The 18,013-nt window shown below is 48.8% G+C and overlaps 5 protein-coding genes across 5 annotated transcripts; 1 reads left to right on the plus strand and 4 right to left on the minus strand.

The window, feature by feature from the left end:
- Positions 1-463: 463 nt before the first annotated feature.
- On the plus strand, positions 464-2,172 carry PPTG_22656 (hypothetical protein; the record flags this gene model as incomplete). The annotated part of the gene is made up of 4 exons (XM_008905512.1): positions 464-954; positions 1,034-1,541; positions 1,624-1,713; positions 1,780-2,172. The coding sequence occupies 4 exons, from the start codon at positions 464-466 to the stop codon at positions 2,170-2,172; spliced, it is 1,482 nt and encodes a 493-aa protein (XP_008903760.1).
- A 509-nt stretch (positions 2,173-2,681) lies between these two features.
- On the minus strand, positions 2,682-4,212 carry PPTG_10165 (hypothetical protein). The gene is made up of 2 exons (XM_008905447.1): positions 3,458-4,212; positions 2,682-3,391 (listed from the first exon to the last, which is right to left on the minus strand). The coding sequence occupies exons 1-2, from the start codon at positions 4,065-4,067 to the stop codon at positions 3,336-3,338; spliced, it is 666 nt and encodes a 221-aa protein (XP_008903695.1). The 5' UTR covers positions 4,068-4,212; the 3' UTR covers positions 2,682-3,335.
- Positions 4,213-4,409: 197 nt separating this feature from the next.
- Positions 4,410-6,932, minus strand: PPTG_10166 (hypothetical protein; the record flags this gene model as incomplete). The annotated part of the gene is made up of 1 exon (XM_008905448.1): positions 4,410-6,932. One exon carries the CDS (start codon positions 6,930-6,932, stop codon positions 4,545-4,547), a length of 2,388 nt encoding a protein of 795 aa, XP_008903696.1. The 3' UTR covers positions 4,410-4,544.
- A 440-nt stretch (positions 6,933-7,372) lies between these two features.
- Positions 7,373-11,334, minus strand: PPTG_10167 (hypothetical protein). Its single transcript, XM_008905449.1, has one exon. The coding sequence runs from the start codon at positions 11,292-11,294 to the stop codon at positions 8,982-8,984; it is 2,313 nt and encodes a 770-aa protein (XP_008903697.1). The 5' UTR covers positions 11,295-11,334; the 3' UTR covers positions 7,373-8,981.
- A 2,116-nt stretch (positions 11,335-13,450) lies between these two features.
- On the minus strand, positions 13,451-14,372 carry PPTG_10168 (hypothetical protein). The gene has a single exon (XM_008905450.1). The coding sequence runs from the start codon at positions 14,010-14,012 to the stop codon at positions 13,512-13,514; it is 501 nt and encodes a 166-aa protein (XP_008903698.1). The 5' UTR covers positions 14,013-14,372; the 3' UTR covers positions 13,451-13,511.
- Positions 14,373-18,013: the final 3,641 nt, after the last annotated feature.

Below are 18,013 nucleotides of genomic sequence, written 5' to 3' on the forward strand. Positions count from 1 at the left end.
AATTACAACACCACAAGCCTATGAGGAAGAAGAAAATACCAACGATGAGGAAGATTCGGTCGATCTCTCAGCGGGAATTCCGTTGGACCAGATGAGCAAGGGCCAGCTGAGCAAACACGCAAAAATGGGCTGGACTACCTACTTCGAAGATTCATGTGAGTGCTTTCCTGTAATATACAGGATAAGGAGTGCCAGTTGCTTCGCTTGTCCTGTACTAGACACTAATGCTCGTATATCATTGCTATGTAGGCGCTTCACTTCAGATGCCATCGGCAGAGCTTACACGCTGCTCCGCCACACCTACGGAGTTGGCGACAGCACTGGGAAGTAACTTGGAAGGATTAGTTTTCCTGTTCCTGCCTAAATCAACGTGGGTGTCTGTCGCTACTGATCAAATCGGTACCAGCTTCAATATCGAACGCAGGCAGCGGACGAAATAATGGCACGGCAGCGACGGATCAAGATGAGGCGATCTGAGTACAAGATGAAAAGGGTACAGCAAGTCCAGACTGAGCAACGATCATTCAAGCCAATTCAAGCTCATGAGCTGATACATTTCATCGGTTTACCGTGTGCCCGAACCCTTTGCCCGCACCGCGAGAAATTGTCGAAGCATTGGGCGGTGGATGTACAAGGCGCGGTTCCCAAAGGAACATTTGGGCGACACATGGCGAGAAAGCGATTCGAAGAGATCGTACGATTCTTGCATTTTAGTGACAACATTCATGTTGACGCTGTCAAGTTCAAGACGTGGAAGATAAAGCCTGTCGCCGACACGTTCAACTCAACGTTCAAGCTGGGGATGACGGTGGGGCAACGAATCGCCTTGGACGAAGGAATGATACCAATGAGGAGCAAGTACAACCCCATGCGGCTGTATCTTCGAGGAAAACCCCACCCATGGGGCACTAAGTGCTTCTTGACGTGCGATCCAGACAGCAGGTACTACTACAGGTAAGGAACCAATAAATTTGCAGAAACATTGTATAATACATGATATCAAGTAATTATTCTTCTGTCTTATCCTGTATAGGACCGAGATATACCAAGGAAAGCTCAACCGTGATAATGCAGACCTGAACCAAGGTCCCAACGCTGTGATCCGTAACGTTGAAGAGGCACTTGAAGGTCTACCAAGGAAGCGTCTGATTATCACCAACCATTTCTACTCAAGTGTGCTGCTTTCGTCTATCCTTCTACAACGTGGACTCTACCATGTTGGTACCATTCAAACGAACCGACGAGGTTACTGTAAAGACGTTCCATACAAGCAAGCTAAACGACCAAAGACGATGGCGAGAGGGGTATACCGGATTGCCCAGTCCAAGACTGAGTCGAATTTGATTCCAGTGTCCTGGATGGACAACCGCCCTGTGCACTTCATTGTGACTGGATATAGTACCCGGCGGACAACCCTGTCAAGACGCGCGGGTGCTGAAGTAGTTGACGTGCCAACTCCTCATCTCGTGAAAGACTATCAAGATGGCATGGGAGGAGCAGATATTCACGACCTGCTGTATTTGCAAAGATACTCAATTCAGGTATTATTTACTCTCTTTTTCTTATCCTGTATTATACCTGACAATATAAACTAATGACCGAATGTTATCCTGTATATTACAGGGAGCGATGAAAATGAAGAAATATTACCACACAATCTTTCTTGGGTTAGTTGAAATGGCGCTCATCAACGCCTACATCATCTATCGACGTGTTCAAGGCAATCTTACTCCCGGTAAAGCACCCCCGACACATGCTGAGTTTTAGCGCCTGATACAGACTGCACTACTCAACATTGGACCGGCTGACTTTGCAGGAAACGTGTCAGTTGAAGCATTGGCAGACACCCCGGTTGCCCGCTCGTCAGTTCCGCGCTACACGCTTCCAGCACAGCACACGACTAAGCAAGTGAGCGTATTTCGCACAACACGTGGAAAGAACGGGAAATATTCACAAAAGCGCCGTCAATACGGCTGCAAGGTGTGCTCGTTGCTGCGTCCAGGCAAGAACTCGTGGGAAACCACGTTTTACTGTGTGGAGTGTTCTGAAGTGAGGATGCGGGGCGTGGATGACGATAACGCCATTGGAAGAGGGAAGGTGTATCTATGTCAAAAGGTGCGGCAACATGATTCTAGTGGACCTACAAACTCGGCCACCTGCAGTCAGATATGACACGATCTTTGGCGGGGAGGAGCGAACATCCCACCCGGTCTCAAGGCTATTCGGCTGCGTACTGCTTCCAAAGCAGGTGCCCAACGTCCAGATGGAGGACTGGATGATGATAGTTGTTGCGAGGACGATTCCAGCGTCACATCGAGTAGTTCGCGAAGCAAAGCGAGCGCTGTGAATGGAGAATGTTCTGCAAAGGCTGTTAGTGAAGTGGTACAGGCCGCAACGATCTAATCCTTTCCATGTATAATCAAATATGAAATGAATGCAAGCTACTTGTGAGTGATGGTTTTTGTTGATATTTAGACATTTTCCCACGAGCCCTATTTGTGCAATAACAGGATACTGCGTCATATGTTAGAACCACCATTCTTACACTTACCCTGTACTGCACAGGGCAGATAACTGACAGAGATTGTGAGCTTGAAAAACTCCGCAAATAATAAACCCAAGTCATTTGTTACCCTGTATAATACTTCCTCCTCACGAAAATGAGTGGTCCATTTAGTTTTTGTAGGTGGAGATAATGATTGGGTATACTAACACGTTTAAATATTATTTGTCAGAAATATCAATTTCGACGAAAGGATCGCCTCCTACCGCTTCAAGCGCAGTCGCAAAAAGATTTTTTGGGCATGCTAATACTTCTTTTTTCTTCTTCACGCTGCAACTTCTGCTTTCCTATGTGCGGTAAAATGTATTCGTTTCCACCTTTGGTCTGTAAAATGCACAACATGACACTCTGCAGAGTCAGAAATACATCGTTTAGAGTAGTATGCGTCAACACATCGAAAGCTGACATGACTGCTATCAAAGCGTCAACACAGTAAAGTGGGGTATTAAGCTGGATGGTCTAGATCGACGAGAAAACCCGAGATCGAGCTCATATAGGTCCGGTGAATTGGGTGGCTGGCAGAACAGACGAATGTTCCATCCATCGGTAGTCCCAGCTGCCATGATGTCGGGGTCGTGCAGAGAACGTGGGGCTTGGCGTTATCTTGCTGAATCAGAATGGGCTTGTCTCGGTCTCGTGCGGGCCACTGAAGGTATGACCTCCTTCAGCAAAAACTCCTTGATGACGTCTCGGTTGATAGACGCAATATTCCTCGTGAGAACTGTCCCTGCTGGGCTGTTAGCGCTGTTTCGTTGAGCGGTGCAGTCCTCGACTATCGGCCAGATCCCAAGCTTGCCATTAAACATGGCTTTGCGATGGTAGTCGTATCTGTACAGAGCCCATTTAGAAGCATACCAATCCATATAACAGTTTATCAAATCTCGTAGGTTTTACCTCGGGCGGGCAACTGCTGCCCGAAACACAGTCTTGGGGATGAATCGTTTGCTTCGGCGGTGGCGCTCTGGCAGTTCTTCGTCGGGGAGAACCAAGAAGGTACGCTCATCGATGTCCTCTTTTCATCTATGTGAACCATACCGTACATGTTTTCGAACTGATACGTCTGCTCATCGATGAAGGTGAGAGTGTGCTTCATGCGCTGAATTTTGTTGTCGTCACTAAGCAGAGGCTTTATACGTCTTAAACGCCGTGTGAGGTGTCCCTCATCAAGCAGCGCACGTATCAGCGACGCAGAGACCCCAATCCGAGCCGTCGTTGCTGCCACACGATGGCGCTCAAAGATGGGTACTTCCTTGAGCTTTGCCGCCAGTTCGGAGCGGTCATACGGCTTCCGCCCTAAGTTTCCTTTGATTCTGCTTTCAGGGGCCCCATCCGCGATTCCTAGCGCTACGTTCTCCCTGTAGCGGTTCCAAATGCGCTTGATACTGTGCCAATGACAGCCGTAATCTTTGGCAAGGCATGTGCCATGAGGCACTTTGCCATCTCTACAACTAAAAAGAAGATCGTTAACGATTGCACGTCTTTGGACATCGGTTAAATTGCCCATGGGAATAGTCTAGGTTGTGTAGCGCGCGAAGTTGTGACTCAGCGGGATATTGAAAACTGAATGCGTCGGAGTCGGCCGCGTAAACCCCCTTAGCTCCGTCAATCAATTCTGAACCAACGAAAGCATACCAAACGTAGCCTGAAAGTTCTAATCGCGATTAAACCAATCAACGTCCTTTTTTGTTAAGTTTAGCAGGAGTTATCGAACGTTTTGTGCAAAAAGACCAATCGTTTTCGTGTTGGGTAATTTTCGCTCAAAAACACGGGGCTAAGGTGTTTGTGTGACCAACTGGTGGGATTGACCAGTTTTCCGGTCTATGATATATACTACTTTATAGTATTACCCAAAGCTTAGTCAATTGTTAAAGCGTTTTTATCGATCAAATTTCGTCCGTAACAAACCACAGGTAAAATTCGTGCATCTTATGAAGCCTCATTACTAGCAGAATGTCCCTATTGTGCTCTGCTTCCAACCAAGTTACGCCTGGACTGTCAACTTGATCGATTCGGTAACATGGACATCCACATCATCTCTGCAACGAGTGGCCGCGTTGTACAACGCCCACGAGCGTGAAAGGCCATCATCCATGGTTGCATTCTTGAGTTTGTGAAGTGAATCCATTGGGTTCACCGTGGCAGCATTGACGAGCAACAGCGATAACCACGTATTGTTGCTGTTCTTCATCGTGACAATGCGTTCCTTAGACAGAATATCATTCCACTCCTGCTCCACGAACGTCGAGGTACGAGCCAACTCGTTAATCGGAGACACCGGAATCATCTGGATACCATGAATGGCATATTTTCGGTCGAGGAACCAAGTGTTGTAGTACACTTTGTTGTCGAAGAAGATGCCCGTGACGTGGTTACGGACAATCTCAGGCGGATGAATCGTGTTGTCCGACTTCAGTAAGAAGTATGTGCGAATAGCGTGCGCATCCAGACGAAGCATCAGACTTCCGAGATCTTCCACAGCCTTTTTACCCGTCACGCGGCCCCACAACGTCATACCGTAAAAGAAATTGATATCCTCTGAAGTACTCTCCTCATCCTTGCCATTATCGATCGATGTCACACCGTGAGAGTATGAGTGACCCAAGTACCATGAAAAATGACGGAAACGAGGGAAGTACTTATCTTCCGCGCTTGGGTTTACCACGTCACGAAGCATCGTCCAGATAATCCGCTCCAGCTCCGGCATGCGAGACCAGTTTGGGTCCAGGTGCTTCAGCATAGCCGACGCCGTGATGAAGTAGCCGTAGTGGTAGTGGTGGTCATTGTACATACCGTTGCCGAACTCGGTGTAGATACTGCCCGTCTTGAAGATCGAGCTCGAGATGATTCCACGATACAGCGTGTCGTACATGAGCGGCGGCGACAGTGAGTTGTTGAGTACCGGCTCAATCATCTTCTCCAGTTTTTCCAGACAGTACGACAGGAGTAGCGTGTCTGGACCCACCACCGAGCTGTCCGCCGCCATCAGACACAGCGACGCATACTTCTGGAAGTATTTACCGTTGTAGTACCAGCTATCGGCGTCCCAGTCGGACCAGTTGCCCATGATATCCTTTTGTAGCGTACGCAGCATGTCCGTCTCCAGAACAATCCACGGTGACGGCTTGCGAGCAGGGTAGAAGTCCACCTCGAAGTCAGCTTCGGGCTCCACGAACGACCACGTCGGATTCGTCGTCACTTGACCTACCATAAGACCACGCGTAGCCGAGCGCATCATTATCGCCCCAGGACTCGTCGTTTTGGTAGGAGACCCAGTCATCGACTCGATCTGGTGCGGCAGTGCGAAGTGCAACAGGCCCACCGACTCACACGAACTGCCCTCCACGTCCCAATGCAACGTGTAACCCGTGCGCGATTCCATCGACACACTACCACCGAGTACCATACACGCCGCGTATTCATCGTAAACGGTATCATCAGTCGCGTCTTCTGGCAGCAGGGCCACTCGAATTGTGCCAGAGTACCCCTTGTCCGCTACCAACGACGAACCAGAAGCGTTCACAGAGAACACCACCGACTCCTCCACACGGAGTGAAAGGCTCTTGTCACTGGCGTACAGTACCCACGTTTGGCTGTTGTTCAGGTGGATAACAAACTTGCCCGGCGCCGAGTCGTCCACGTACGTGATGTTGTGCTCGGTATCAATACGAGGCGTGAGTCCGTCATATTTAGCCGACACGAAGGCCATGCCACTGACCAGCGCTGAATCCATGCATTTACCAGTAGTCTCGTCACACGTACGCAGCTTAGCACCTCCTTCGTCCCATTCGTAGACCTCATACGTCGGCTCGTATGAAAAGAATTCCTCCGACGACAGCGTCAGGTCGTTGTGGTACGAGTGGTTGTAGTACTTGACAGTACCGTTGACCTCCGACCCAATCTCCCGGTACGTGTACGAGTAGCAGGTCTGCAGTCCGTACGGTGCCTCACGCGGCAGCTTCACCGCGTACGGGTTGGACCAGGCGGCGTAGTTGGACACGTTTTTGAGATCCGTGACGTGAATGAGATTGCCCCACCAGTCGTTGGTAGGAATGGGCTGATTGAGCGCTTCCTCAGCAACGTTGATGATCGGCACGATTTTCTCAAGGCTACCATTGCGTTCGAAGAGTTCCTCGGATGGCCCGTCGGTGCCGAACGGTGCGAAGAACCCGCCACTGGTCGAGCCTTGTTGAGAAGTGGTAGTTTCAGCTGGAGCGTTGGGGGCAAGCGTTCCGATCAACTTCTCGGTGGCACCGCCGACAGTGTCTTGCAGGAAATTGTAGCCTTCACCGACGTCAGGGTCCGTGAGCGATGCGGTGACACTGCGGGCGGCCAGCACGACCATGGTCGTCTGTAGCAAGGTAACCATCATGGTATCTGAAGTTGATTCTCGTCTACAATAGCTTTGGTCGCCGCTTGTTGGAAAGGGACTGTGCACGGAGTGCGCAGTAGGCAGCAAGCACAAAAATGAATATTCTGAGCCGTGGATATTGCTATAACGCCATTCCACGTGACTGGATGGCAGGCGATAGTTCGTTCTCTACTTGCACATGTACACGGACCCCACCTCGCGGTGGAACCCTGCGCCACGCTTTGCTTTGGGTAAAGGTAGGGGTTGCTTGGATACTTGTAGTTAGAACGAAGTGAAGTAACGTATTACGCTATTGAGTTTAGACTCAACTTGGACTCAAAGCGGGTTGCGAATTACCCCTGATCACTCAAGTGAGGCGATCGTCGACCGATAAGGATACATATAACGATTACATATCGTTACATAATTATTGGCTGCTTTCATCCTGTGATTTGTCTATTTGCAGTTTTACTATATGAAGTCAATCCGAATTCTCTTCCAACTCTTTCAATCGGGACAGCGTGCCACGATTCGTGCCGATTCACACGTCTGCAAAAACGAGTATTTTTTATAGAGCGTAAGATTTACTCCTTGAGCATCTACAACAGAAACACGTACTGCATAATATTTATGGTATTCATCTGCTTCAGAGCAACGACTCTCGATGAGCTTCTCTGGATCTGAGTTTAATGGCCCGTTGCTTCACTACATCTAGATCGGTTTACGTCTGCGTTTGATGCTTCTCTCCAATAAGTTCTCCTTTCTGCGACGGGATTGCAATACTGGGCTTGACTTGAATAGAGGAGATAGTTTGTCAGTATGCACACTCTGAAGAGAGGAGACGTATACGCAAATCAACGGTCACAAAATAATTCGAGAGGACGAAGGATTTCGAACAGCGAATATCATGTGTTTTTCCAGGGGAGAACACAACCACTCGAGCATTGCCCGCAGATTTCACAATTCGAATTTTTCAAACTCCGCGTGTGCATAGCGGATCCTGTATTTCTTGCGATCTTGTCGGGGACGTGGAATTTACTTTAATATCTTTTGTCCGAATGAAAGCTTTTCCCCCGATGGCATTATCCTGATCATTTAGCAAAGTAATGGATTGCGTGATAATCATTGATGATCATCAATTTGATCGCACAGCTTAACTTGAATTGAATACTCGTCCCTCCTAAGTTTACTGAGAAAACGATCATTTGCATTGCCTCGAATGACGGCAGAAGCACTGATTTCCTGGTAGTGCAATCAAGCCTCTTCTACTTTGTCAGGTCCGACCTGGCAGGTTATTCATTCACAGAGATCTGGCAAATCTGTTGGTTCTTTTTCTTGATCCGTCCTACACTCTCCGTGAAGATGGCTTCCTCGTCAGCTTCGACACCTTGCTCTTTGCGTTACACTGCTGCGAGCACTCCCCATACGCTACAAAAGCAATTTCCACCACATAGCACGGCGTCGCCACTAGCACCACCTTCAGCCATGGAGGGACTTCAAGAAAAAAAATGTTGATTGATTCTGGAACGCCTCGCCGGGCACTTTGGAGTTCCACCGCAGTTGCTTCCACCGACGCGATCGAAGAAGACGGTTGAAAAAAGTGTCGTCGAGAAAGTAGAGGACACAATTTATGGCTGGAATAACGCATACCATTTAGGAGTGTGTGGCGCACCGGTGCCGCCGGCTGGAAGCCCAAGTTACGTAAGACCGCTCAAATATGGCATCGTGAATCACGATTCGTGATGTTGGAGATTAAGCAATGGAGCCGAGGCTCGCACCATGTCCGGCGACTTCGCCGACAAGTTGAAATCGGTTCAAGTGACGACGGAGTTGCCAAGTAAGAAAGGTATGCTTGTGAATCGGCTTGGTCTCACATTCGCGCACAGATGCTGCTAGTAGCCGTCGTCCTCAAACTCAAAAAGACAGGAGAACGACTAAAAATTCGTTTATCAACGTCAGTGCATAAAACCAATTAGCTGCTTTTCGGAGCTAGGTCATGTCTTCGATGAAGTAATCGGAAAAGAGAAGCAGCGAACGTGTCAAGCTGCAGTGCTTGACACATTGAGCAGATCACGGTGACTTGCGTCGGTGGCTTCTAGTAGTGTAGTGCGAGGCGAAGTCTGGGAATCCGTCGCCATCGTCCGAGTTAGCGTCGATACCAATGTCGCTCAGCGTGATCGAAAGCTGCAGCTTCATGTCAACCAGAATCATCAGCTCGCCCTTCAAGTTCGCGAGATCCTGCTCGAGATTTTCGATCTGCGCGAAAGTCTCCTCGTTGCCGACGTTGATCCGTTCCTTATTGCTGTGTCTTGTTGGAGACAAGAGAGCTGCATTTGCATGCTCTAACGCTGCATGTGCGGCATTGGCTTGCTGCTGCTTGCGCTCGATGAGATGCAACGTTTCACGCAGCCGGACTCGATTTTTGAGTTCACACTGCTCACTCGGACAGGTTTCGATGTGAGCTTCTGCCTCGTGCCACGCACGACATGTTGGATTAATGCACGGTGTAAACTCGTTGCACAGTTGAGCACGAATATCTTTGCAGTTTCGTGAACACGCTTGGCCCCGCGGAGGATTGCACAACATTGCATCAATGATGGCCATTGTATCACGAAGACGCCTCTTGAAAAGGCGAGTCTGGTCTGCAGACCGCTGCGTGGGATTGCATAGATTGGCAATGGGATCTTCAGCCTGGGCACTTTCACCTGTCTCGGCATTGCTTAGCACTGTTGATTGCGCTTCTTGGGTCAAGGAACTGACTAAAACGTCTAGTATCGCTTGGAATTTCGCTTTCGCCACATTCAGTCCCCAGACTTCGTCTCCAGCCTCCAAATCACGCTCTACTTGACGTAGTTCAAAATCAATTGATGATTCCTCGCTGTTATGGCCACTCTTGGTCTCTATATCTTTAGTTGCTTTGAAAGCTTTAAGATTTTGACTTTTCTTCTCCTTCTCCACAACCACCACTTCATCATCCATTGTAAAATATCTGGACAGCCTAGATGGAACATTTGAGTTCTTCTTCTTCTCGTGTACATTTAAATGTTCAGTTTGACTGAAAGCTTCGACTCCTGTTGTTCCCATAGTTCCAGTCTTAATAACGGAGTTACATCGATTCGTTTGAAGGGTGTCGCCAAGAGGTTGCTTTTCGACTACTACAAGTTTCGATGTAGGCGGAATTACTTCTGAACCATGCCCCTTCACACTTATTTTCTGCTGGTCCATTGCCACTCTTTTCACCTCTGCAGTAACCACATTCACTTTTCCCCTTCCCTTGTACAAGTACGTGTGAACATTGTTGTCAATAGATACATCACTTGCATCCTGTCGAGCACTAGCCCTTTTCACTAAAAAAGTGTCATGTCCTGTAAAGCTTTGATCCGAAGATTCAGGCGACTCTGTCCACGGGGCTTGACGTGCTCGCTTCGAAGAGATTCCAGCTTCTTTTGGCCGCTTTCTTGTCACCAAACGTTTTCTCTTTCCCCATTCTCGAGGTCGTGACGCTACGTTGTTGTTTGTTTGAGAGTCCACTGACGCAGACGTATCCGAGATTGAGGCTTCCGCAGAATTAGCTTGAACTGTAGTGTGTGTTGAGTTGGAAGCTGTAGCTACGAATGTGTCGCTATCTGACTCAGCTAAACTATCTGAAGAGCTGCTTGCTATCATCACATCCGCAGATGGATATTTTGCTGTTGAGTGAGCTCGCTTACTCAGGTTTATTGTTGCCTTTGTTGGTAGGATTTCACTTCGAAACGTCGAAGTCTTTGCCGTGATAAATTTGGTGTTCTTAACCACATCTCCACAATTGGTTCGATCAAGTTCTTTCCTTTGCGAGTTTTCCGTGTTAGCACCTTCGCAACTTTTTGCTGAAGCTTCTGCGTGGTTTACTTTGATACTGTCAGTTCTCGAAAACTTCGTACTCTCCAAACTCACGTTTCTTTCCTCCGGATTGATATCAGCTCTTTGACTTTTATCCTTCAGTTGTGTCTGCACCTCTGTAAATGCATTTGGCTTGTTGAGTGTATCTCTTTCGCCTCCACTAAGTGGTACGAGTTTTCGTCTGACCCACATATTCTGAGTCACGACCGAGTTGAGTATGTCCATCGAGGCATTACTCTGATACGCGAGGATCACGCAGTCCATTTGCTGCGCGAAATCAGGCGAGGTGTCCATATTCAGGACGATATATTCGACCAACTGTCGGCAGCAGTCGTAGTCCACTTCGTTCTTCAGTGCCCCTACTTTTGCAAACATCGGCGCCGGTGGCGGAGGATCCAGCTCGTCTACAAACGCATTGCAAACGTCATTAACCGCTTCTCCCACATGCTTGCGCAACGTGCGCTTCAGCTCTGCCTTTAGCTGCGCCACTAATGAGTCCTTCATCGCCGTTGTGTGGATCCAAATTGGACTCTTCAAAACAGCACAGGCAAAAAAAAAAGGACTAAAGTCCACAAATTTAACAAAACGAATAAAAGCCAATCAGAACCAACGCACTTTTGTTTAACTCTATAAAACACACCAGCTTATTCCCCTTCAGTCGAAAGAAAACCCAATGGCGAGCGAGACGCAGCCACCCAGCACCAGCGTTGGGCTGTTTGCCGTGACTGACGATCCGAGTCTGCCCGTTCCTTCACCCTCGGCGACAGAGCCGCCGGTCAAGAAGCGCCGAGGAGCTGGGCGCAAACGAGATCCAGTGTGGGACTTCACCACCATCTTCGCGGACAAACGAGTAGTGTGCAATCGCTGTGGGGCGCTCATCCATCGCTACGGAGTAGCCAAAGTCGAGCGGGTTCGAGCCCACTTCGAGCGCAAGTGTTCAGGCGTACACGCGCAGGCGGCGACGCCTCCACCGAGAGGCAACGATGCGACGGAGTCTACCGAGACGGGGCAGTCAGTTACTGGGGTTGAGCTCAAGCAGTCCAGACCCTCGAGTGGCAACAGCTACGGAAACAAGAGCGGCGCCTTCAAGCGCAAATTCGCCTATTGGCTCTATGCCACTGGACAATCATTTGAAGACGCTGAGAACGAGCTGCTGCTGAACGCTTTAAGAGTGTTACGGAGTGATGCGACGCTGCCTTCCAAGCACGAGCTGGAGAACGAGCTGCTGAACCTCGAGTTTATCGCATCCAAGAGCAAGGTGACCAAGGCCTTAAGTGGAAAGAAATGCTGTCTTACAGTGGAGAACTGGGTGGGTACAGGAGGGTGCGGTGTGACCACGTACGGCGTTACGTGCGAAGGTGCTTCGTACTACCTTGATTCAAAGACCATGGCAAGCCAGGAGAGCGTCGGGGAGTTGACGGCGGATGAGGTGGAAGCGGTGCTGACCAAAGAGAAGAAGGCAGAGTTTTATGGTGTTGTGACGCCCACGACGTCAGCTCTGTCCAAGTATACTCGAGAAAGGATCCAGAAGAAACACCCACGATGCTCCTTCTTCCACGGCTGTGTGTGCAACGCGCTTACGTTGCTGCTCGACGACGTCAGCAGCATCCTACCGTGGCTGAAGAAGCTGCAAACGTCCGTTGCCGATCTGACAGAGATGTTTCACGGAAACCATAAGCTGCAAACGCTAGTGTCCACGCTAATGTCTGCGTCTGAAACGAGTCAAACAGCGGAGTTTCCGGATTCCAGCTCGATGTGCGCTTCGCTGGAGGCTCTACTGAAGCATGAGAAGGTGCTTTACGCGATTGTTGCCCGTCGAGACTTTGTGGATGCTAGTGCACCAACAGAGCAGGAGAAGCTGAAGCGCGTGCAGGATTTTGTACTTGGCGAGACGTTTGTGCAGGATCTGGTGAACTCTCTTGCTGTCCTGCGTCCTCTGCAGCAGCAGCTGAAGCATTTCCAGGAAGACCGGCCTCTGTTATCGCAGGTGTTCCCGTACTTCGTGGAGCTCTTGACGGTGTACTCTTCGATGGAGTGGGTGAGCAAGAAGGAGAAGGCGCTCATCACTTCCTGCGTTACCGAGAGGTTTAACGCTATCTACGGCGACTCGCATGGCGTAGCATATACTCTGGACCCACTGTATTTGGGCGAAGCACTGGATGAACGGAAGAAGAAGGAAGTGGAGAGCTTTATCGTCCGCTTTTGCGAACGTGAGGGCCATACCGTTGATATTTTGACTCAGCTGCAGAAGTACAAAGACATGGTGGTCGAGCTGAAAGAAACCAACCAAGCGTACTTGCAGCTATTGCAATCCGGTGCTGTGACGCCACATGACTTCTGGTTGGAGCGTCGGGGTCAGTTCCCGTACTTGTACCAGTTGGCAGTAGCGGTCTTTGGACTGCCTGCATCGAGCGCTTCTCCGTCTCCGTCGTTTGGTGTCCAATGCTCTACTGTCCAATCCCGTTTCAATCGCAAGCTGTTACCAGACCAACTTCAGAAGCTCACGCATGTGTATTGCAACTCGAAAGGAAGTGCAAGTGAACCGTTGGTGTCACTACCGCAAAACATGTAGCTGAATCAATCGACATCTTGTCGTTAGTGTATTCGCTTATGTTGGACGACCAGTTTCGTACATATGACCAAAGAGGATTGAAAAGTAAGTTGATAGTCAAGTCGAAGCAAGTCAATACATCAATAACACTTAGTAACGTTACTCAACATTCAGCCCGGACTACGACCTTGGCATCTTCCTCGCGCGTAATGGCTCTGGAAGCTTGGAAATTCACCTGTCGCATTGTGAGGGAATCGATTGCTGAGGGCGTTCAGGTCGTTCTTAAAAGCTCGCTCCCTGTCCTTATGTAGGAGAAGAGCGTCTTCAAGTTTGGCACACATGTTCTCCAATCTTGCGATTTTACTCTCGAGTTGACATCGAGCGGCATCGTCAGAGTCTACATCATGGAGCAGAGCTTTCTTGGCCGCCAGCAGCTTCTTCTTTGACGCTTGAAGTTTAACTTCATGGTGATGGATATCATGTAGAGTCTGGCGCAGTCCAACGCCGTTCTTAAACTCACACTGCGAATTTTGACAGCGCACTAGGTGACTGTCAATTTCGTGCCACACAAAGCATATCCCGTTATGGCATGGCTTAGCACTTCCACCCTCCGTGCGATGCGTCGCGCACATTCGTGATCGAATTCTCGAGCATCCCTGAGTACACACCATTTCCGGTGGAGGACAACAGTTTTCCGCGTCTACAAATTCCACAGCTGCTTTCAGACGCTGCCTGTACGCTGGAGATCGATTGGACGGGTTGTCGCTTGCGCACGGTCACACGAGTCCTTCCCTTTCGCCATTCCGCAATAGTATTGTACGTGCTCGTGGTTCTGACACTTCTATCTCTGCCTCTGTCTCGGTTCAGTCTCAGATTCCTTCGCGCTGTCCGGTTCACTACCATCTTCCTTCTCCTCGCAATCCAGTGATCCCCCACCATACAGGTTTCGTGCCACCAAAAGACGCGATCGCTTTGATACTTGAGACGCTAATCTCTCCCTCGGTAGCTGCCGCTTGCCACCTCCCCTCTGTTGGCGGTGTTGACTGGGTCAAATCGATGCGTGGAGAGCAATTCTGCCTCAGTTCAGCCACGGTGGCATTTGCGACACCAACTGGAGTGACAGCAACAGGTTCATCCACAATCGTGTCCGTCTTAACGACGGGTCCTCGTATAGCTGGGGAGCTCGGCGCCGCAGCACTTTTAGAGTCAGATTTACTACCATTGTATTGAGCGAATAAACTCCCAGTCACCAACGATCGCAGCTCGAATCCTGAGCGATTGCTGTAACTGTCGGAACTCGGAGGAGATTGGGAGGAGATCTTGAAACGTCGCAGCAAGAGCGGCTCCAGAAGAATGCAACAACGGAGTACGCAGGAAGAACGAGCAGTTAGGAAACTCCTACAGAGGAGAATGCATACTTTTACAGGCCAAACAGGCTTGCATAACAACTAAATACAATCAGTCTTCAATCCACCACGCCGAGCACACATCAAGCGCCTAGCTAGTGCTGCTACAGAGCACACAAGCAACCAACAGTAACTCGCCTGAATAATTGTCTCCATCTGCTCCATGAAACCCTCCGACGTGTCCATGTGCGTTGCCATGTATGTGATCAGCTGCCAGCAGCATTTTTGGTAGATATCTACCGTTATACCATCCTGCAAGTGTTCTCGCTCGAAGTCGGCCAGGAGGCGTGTGGCTTCTGCCAAATTCGCGCGCAGCTGGTGGAAGTGCCCCTCGCATGCCGCCGCTCACCGTCGCTACGCTCGCAACTCGCAACTCGCAATGCGTGCTTGCAATGTTTTTTTTCCTTCTTCTGTAGGTTTTCAGAAACGTTGCATTTACAATACAAGATAGAGAACTTTTGCTCACGTATTTTACGAGAAACGATGCAACCAAAAATACACAGCCATTAATTGACTTCTGCGGGTACTGCAGTTCTGGTTTTGATCACAGGTGTAAAAACCTTAACCATTACGTAGGGTAAAGTTATATTATCTTCCATTGAGTGTGGGAAAGATACACCATTTTCTGGCAGTCATTTGCAACAGTTTCTTAGGGAAAAAAAAAAACAGTTGAGGGCCGTCGCAAAACTTAACCAATGATATCATCTCGTTTCAAATACCAATCTTGTCTTGGTAAATAAACACTAAATACGAAACCTTTCAATCTATATCTGTGGATTTGGTGTTGAGCACACACAAAACTGTTGGTGTCAAAAAGAGCTCGCATCCAGCGATGCGCCATGGCCCACCATCGAACACTGCGCATAGCACTGATCACGCATATGTATGCATTGAAATACACCGCGCCCTCCCTAACGACGTGGTCACGCGAGCTGCCTTGGCAGCCACACGCCGATTTCTTTGGCTGGGCCCTCGGCAAGACAAGAGCTGGCTACAGCACGAATATTTTGTAGGAGTTCGCTCATCTTCTCTCACTCTCTAGTACTTGAGTACTTGTTTCTCGCATATCTATCTACAATATTAAGCATTCGAAGCATACAGTGATATACCTTTTGTATTGCTCAACATGTAGCTGCCATAGAAATGCTTCGAAGTCTGTAGCTGCCATAGCAGCAGCAAACAACGTTACGCGATGTGTCGCGATTGACATATGAAGTACCTCAACGGTGGTACCTGTATGAATAAATCCACTATGCTAATTCGTGAAGGTCGAAGATTATGGAGTATCATGGGAAACCTAATCGCTGTCAGACTTGCAAACCTCGCCACCAGCTGTCATTTTGCTACTAAAATCAAAATGAAACGCGGCCCTTAACTGATCGAGACTGACTTTGAGGTATCAATTTCAGCACCAGATTATTCTCTCATTCTTAATGGTTGAGAGATGAAAAAATATCAAAAAAAAAAAAAAAAAAAAATAGCAGCGACTGTCAGCTTTCCAGACCTGCAAAGCTTTTTGATTTTGCGCTAGCCGTTCCGAACTTATGGGCCTGTGAAATGATCGACCAGTCGGCGCCCCTCAACTGGTTTTGTCCCCTTAGTGGGAATCATGGGACTTAGCGTATTTGGGTGAGAACTGATACCTTCTTCTCAACTTTTGTTCTTTCGGTAAACTACCAACGACCAAAATACCAAACATGCTCTCACCAAAATTAGCTACGAAATCAACAAGATGTGTTGAGGCTGCCGTTAACACTAGATAGTAGACTGCTTCCAATGAAAGCAATCGATTTGTACAAAATGCGCACTCGTATGCACCGCAACAGCTTGTAGAGTCAGTCGTCCCAAGTAGCATCAAATAGCAGCATTTCCAGAATGACAATTCACCACAGACCACACGAACTGGTGTCTTTCTGACTGTAGCACTTCACGTTTTCGTAAGTAGGATGGCTTCTAGCTGCATAATTCCTTCGACCGTAGAGCAAACGCTTTCTCGATGGTTGCTTAGTTGCGTTCAATTTGGAGAGGGTCGAACATGAAGCAAACGCCCTTGTTCGTCTCCGACCGGACTCTTCTGTCGGCTAGAAACCCAACCCGATGAAGCTCAACGCTGGAAATCCCAATAACGCGTTCGTCCTGTGGATAAGCGGCTCCAAAACCGCGGGTAGTGTAGCGATATGTTCATAAATAAAAACCTACCTGAGTGACGTTGTATGTGTCTGAGAACGGTTGCGTAGATCCGATACGCACAATTTCATCTCATCAACCAAGCGATGCGTGCGCATAACGAGAATGAAGTGCTTGCGAGTCTCAATGATGCTGCCAATCCATCTATGTGGTCGAACGCTGCATACCCGTAGTTAGGCCAGTAAGCGAGCAAATCAATATCATATCTTATCTTGATAGCTTTGATTCCTTCCGTAATCTTATTCATCTGTGAAATGCTTTTAACGACAGGTACGTCTTGGTCCACCACGTACGGCCTTACGGACAACTTGTCCCCGGGCTTCAACAGTAGGTAGAACCAGAGTGGCCACCATTATTTTGCTTGAAACACACAATCGGGATCATCCAACAGATCATCCACCTGGTGAAACATTGCCAATTTCCCCAACTTGCCTCCTCGATACCTGTCTACCAATACCCGCGCTAGTTTATGGTTTTCCTTCACCTTGCTCTCTTTCGCTGCGCTTTTTTGGTCATTCCGTTGACCAGTGGACGATCCGCAAACTTCCAGGTCGGTGCTCCGCACCTTTTGATGCATTCATTTTCTGATTTTAGTGTTTTCGGTTTAGATTTGGTTTCATATTGTTCTTCAATCTTCCCTTTGATTTCTTGCGAATATGTGCCAATTCCAACGTCCTTGCTACTGTGACTTTCTTCACCACTCACACAACTTCCACTTCGATGTATTAGCTTTGTTGCGCGTCCATTTCAAACCTACTGTCACTTGGATCTTCGATAAGACGACTTGTGTGTGTTACTTCGTCATTACAGCGATCCTCGTTTCGAATCCTCGTCAGCAAATGACTTCTGCGATAGCGCCGCTCCGCGCTTAGAAAAAAATGCGAAAGGCCAGGGTAGAGTGTTTCGTTCCGCTCTGTACGGTGCCACCGCTCAGAACGTCGTAGAACTTCTGTACGCACTGGTGGGCAACCCGATACGTAGGTGTTGGCTGAACAATGCGGTCGACAATTACACCTGCAAGAGCTTTTGTCTACATGTACTTCGGGCTGGTAGGCAAGACCTCATCTTGGGGGGGGGGG

The sequence above is a fragment of the Phytophthora parasitica genome (assembly GCF_000247585.1).
Source record: "Phytophthora parasitica INRA-310 unplaced genomic scaffold supercont2.20, whole genome shotgun sequence".
Taxonomy (NCBI): domain Eukaryota; phylum Oomycota; class Peronosporomycetes; order Peronosporales; family Peronosporaceae; genus Phytophthora; species Phytophthora nicotianae.

Coding starts and splice junctions, on each gene's coding strand:
- PPTG_10165 (XM_008905447.1), bottom strand. CDS start 4,067: ATGGGCAATTTAACCGATGTCCAAAGACGTGCAATCGTTAACGATCTT. Junction 3,392..3,457: donor GCAGCAGTTGCCCGCCCGAG/GTAAAACCTACG, acceptor GGCTCTGTACAG/ATACGACTACCATCGCAAAG.
- PPTG_10168 (XM_008905450.1), bottom strand. CDS start 14,012: ATGGTGTGTACTCAGGGATGCTCGAGAATTCGATCACGAATGTGCGCG.
- PPTG_10167 (XM_008905449.1), bottom strand. CDS start 11,294: ATGAAGGACTCATTAGTGGCGCAGCTAAAGGCAGAGCTGAAGCGCACG.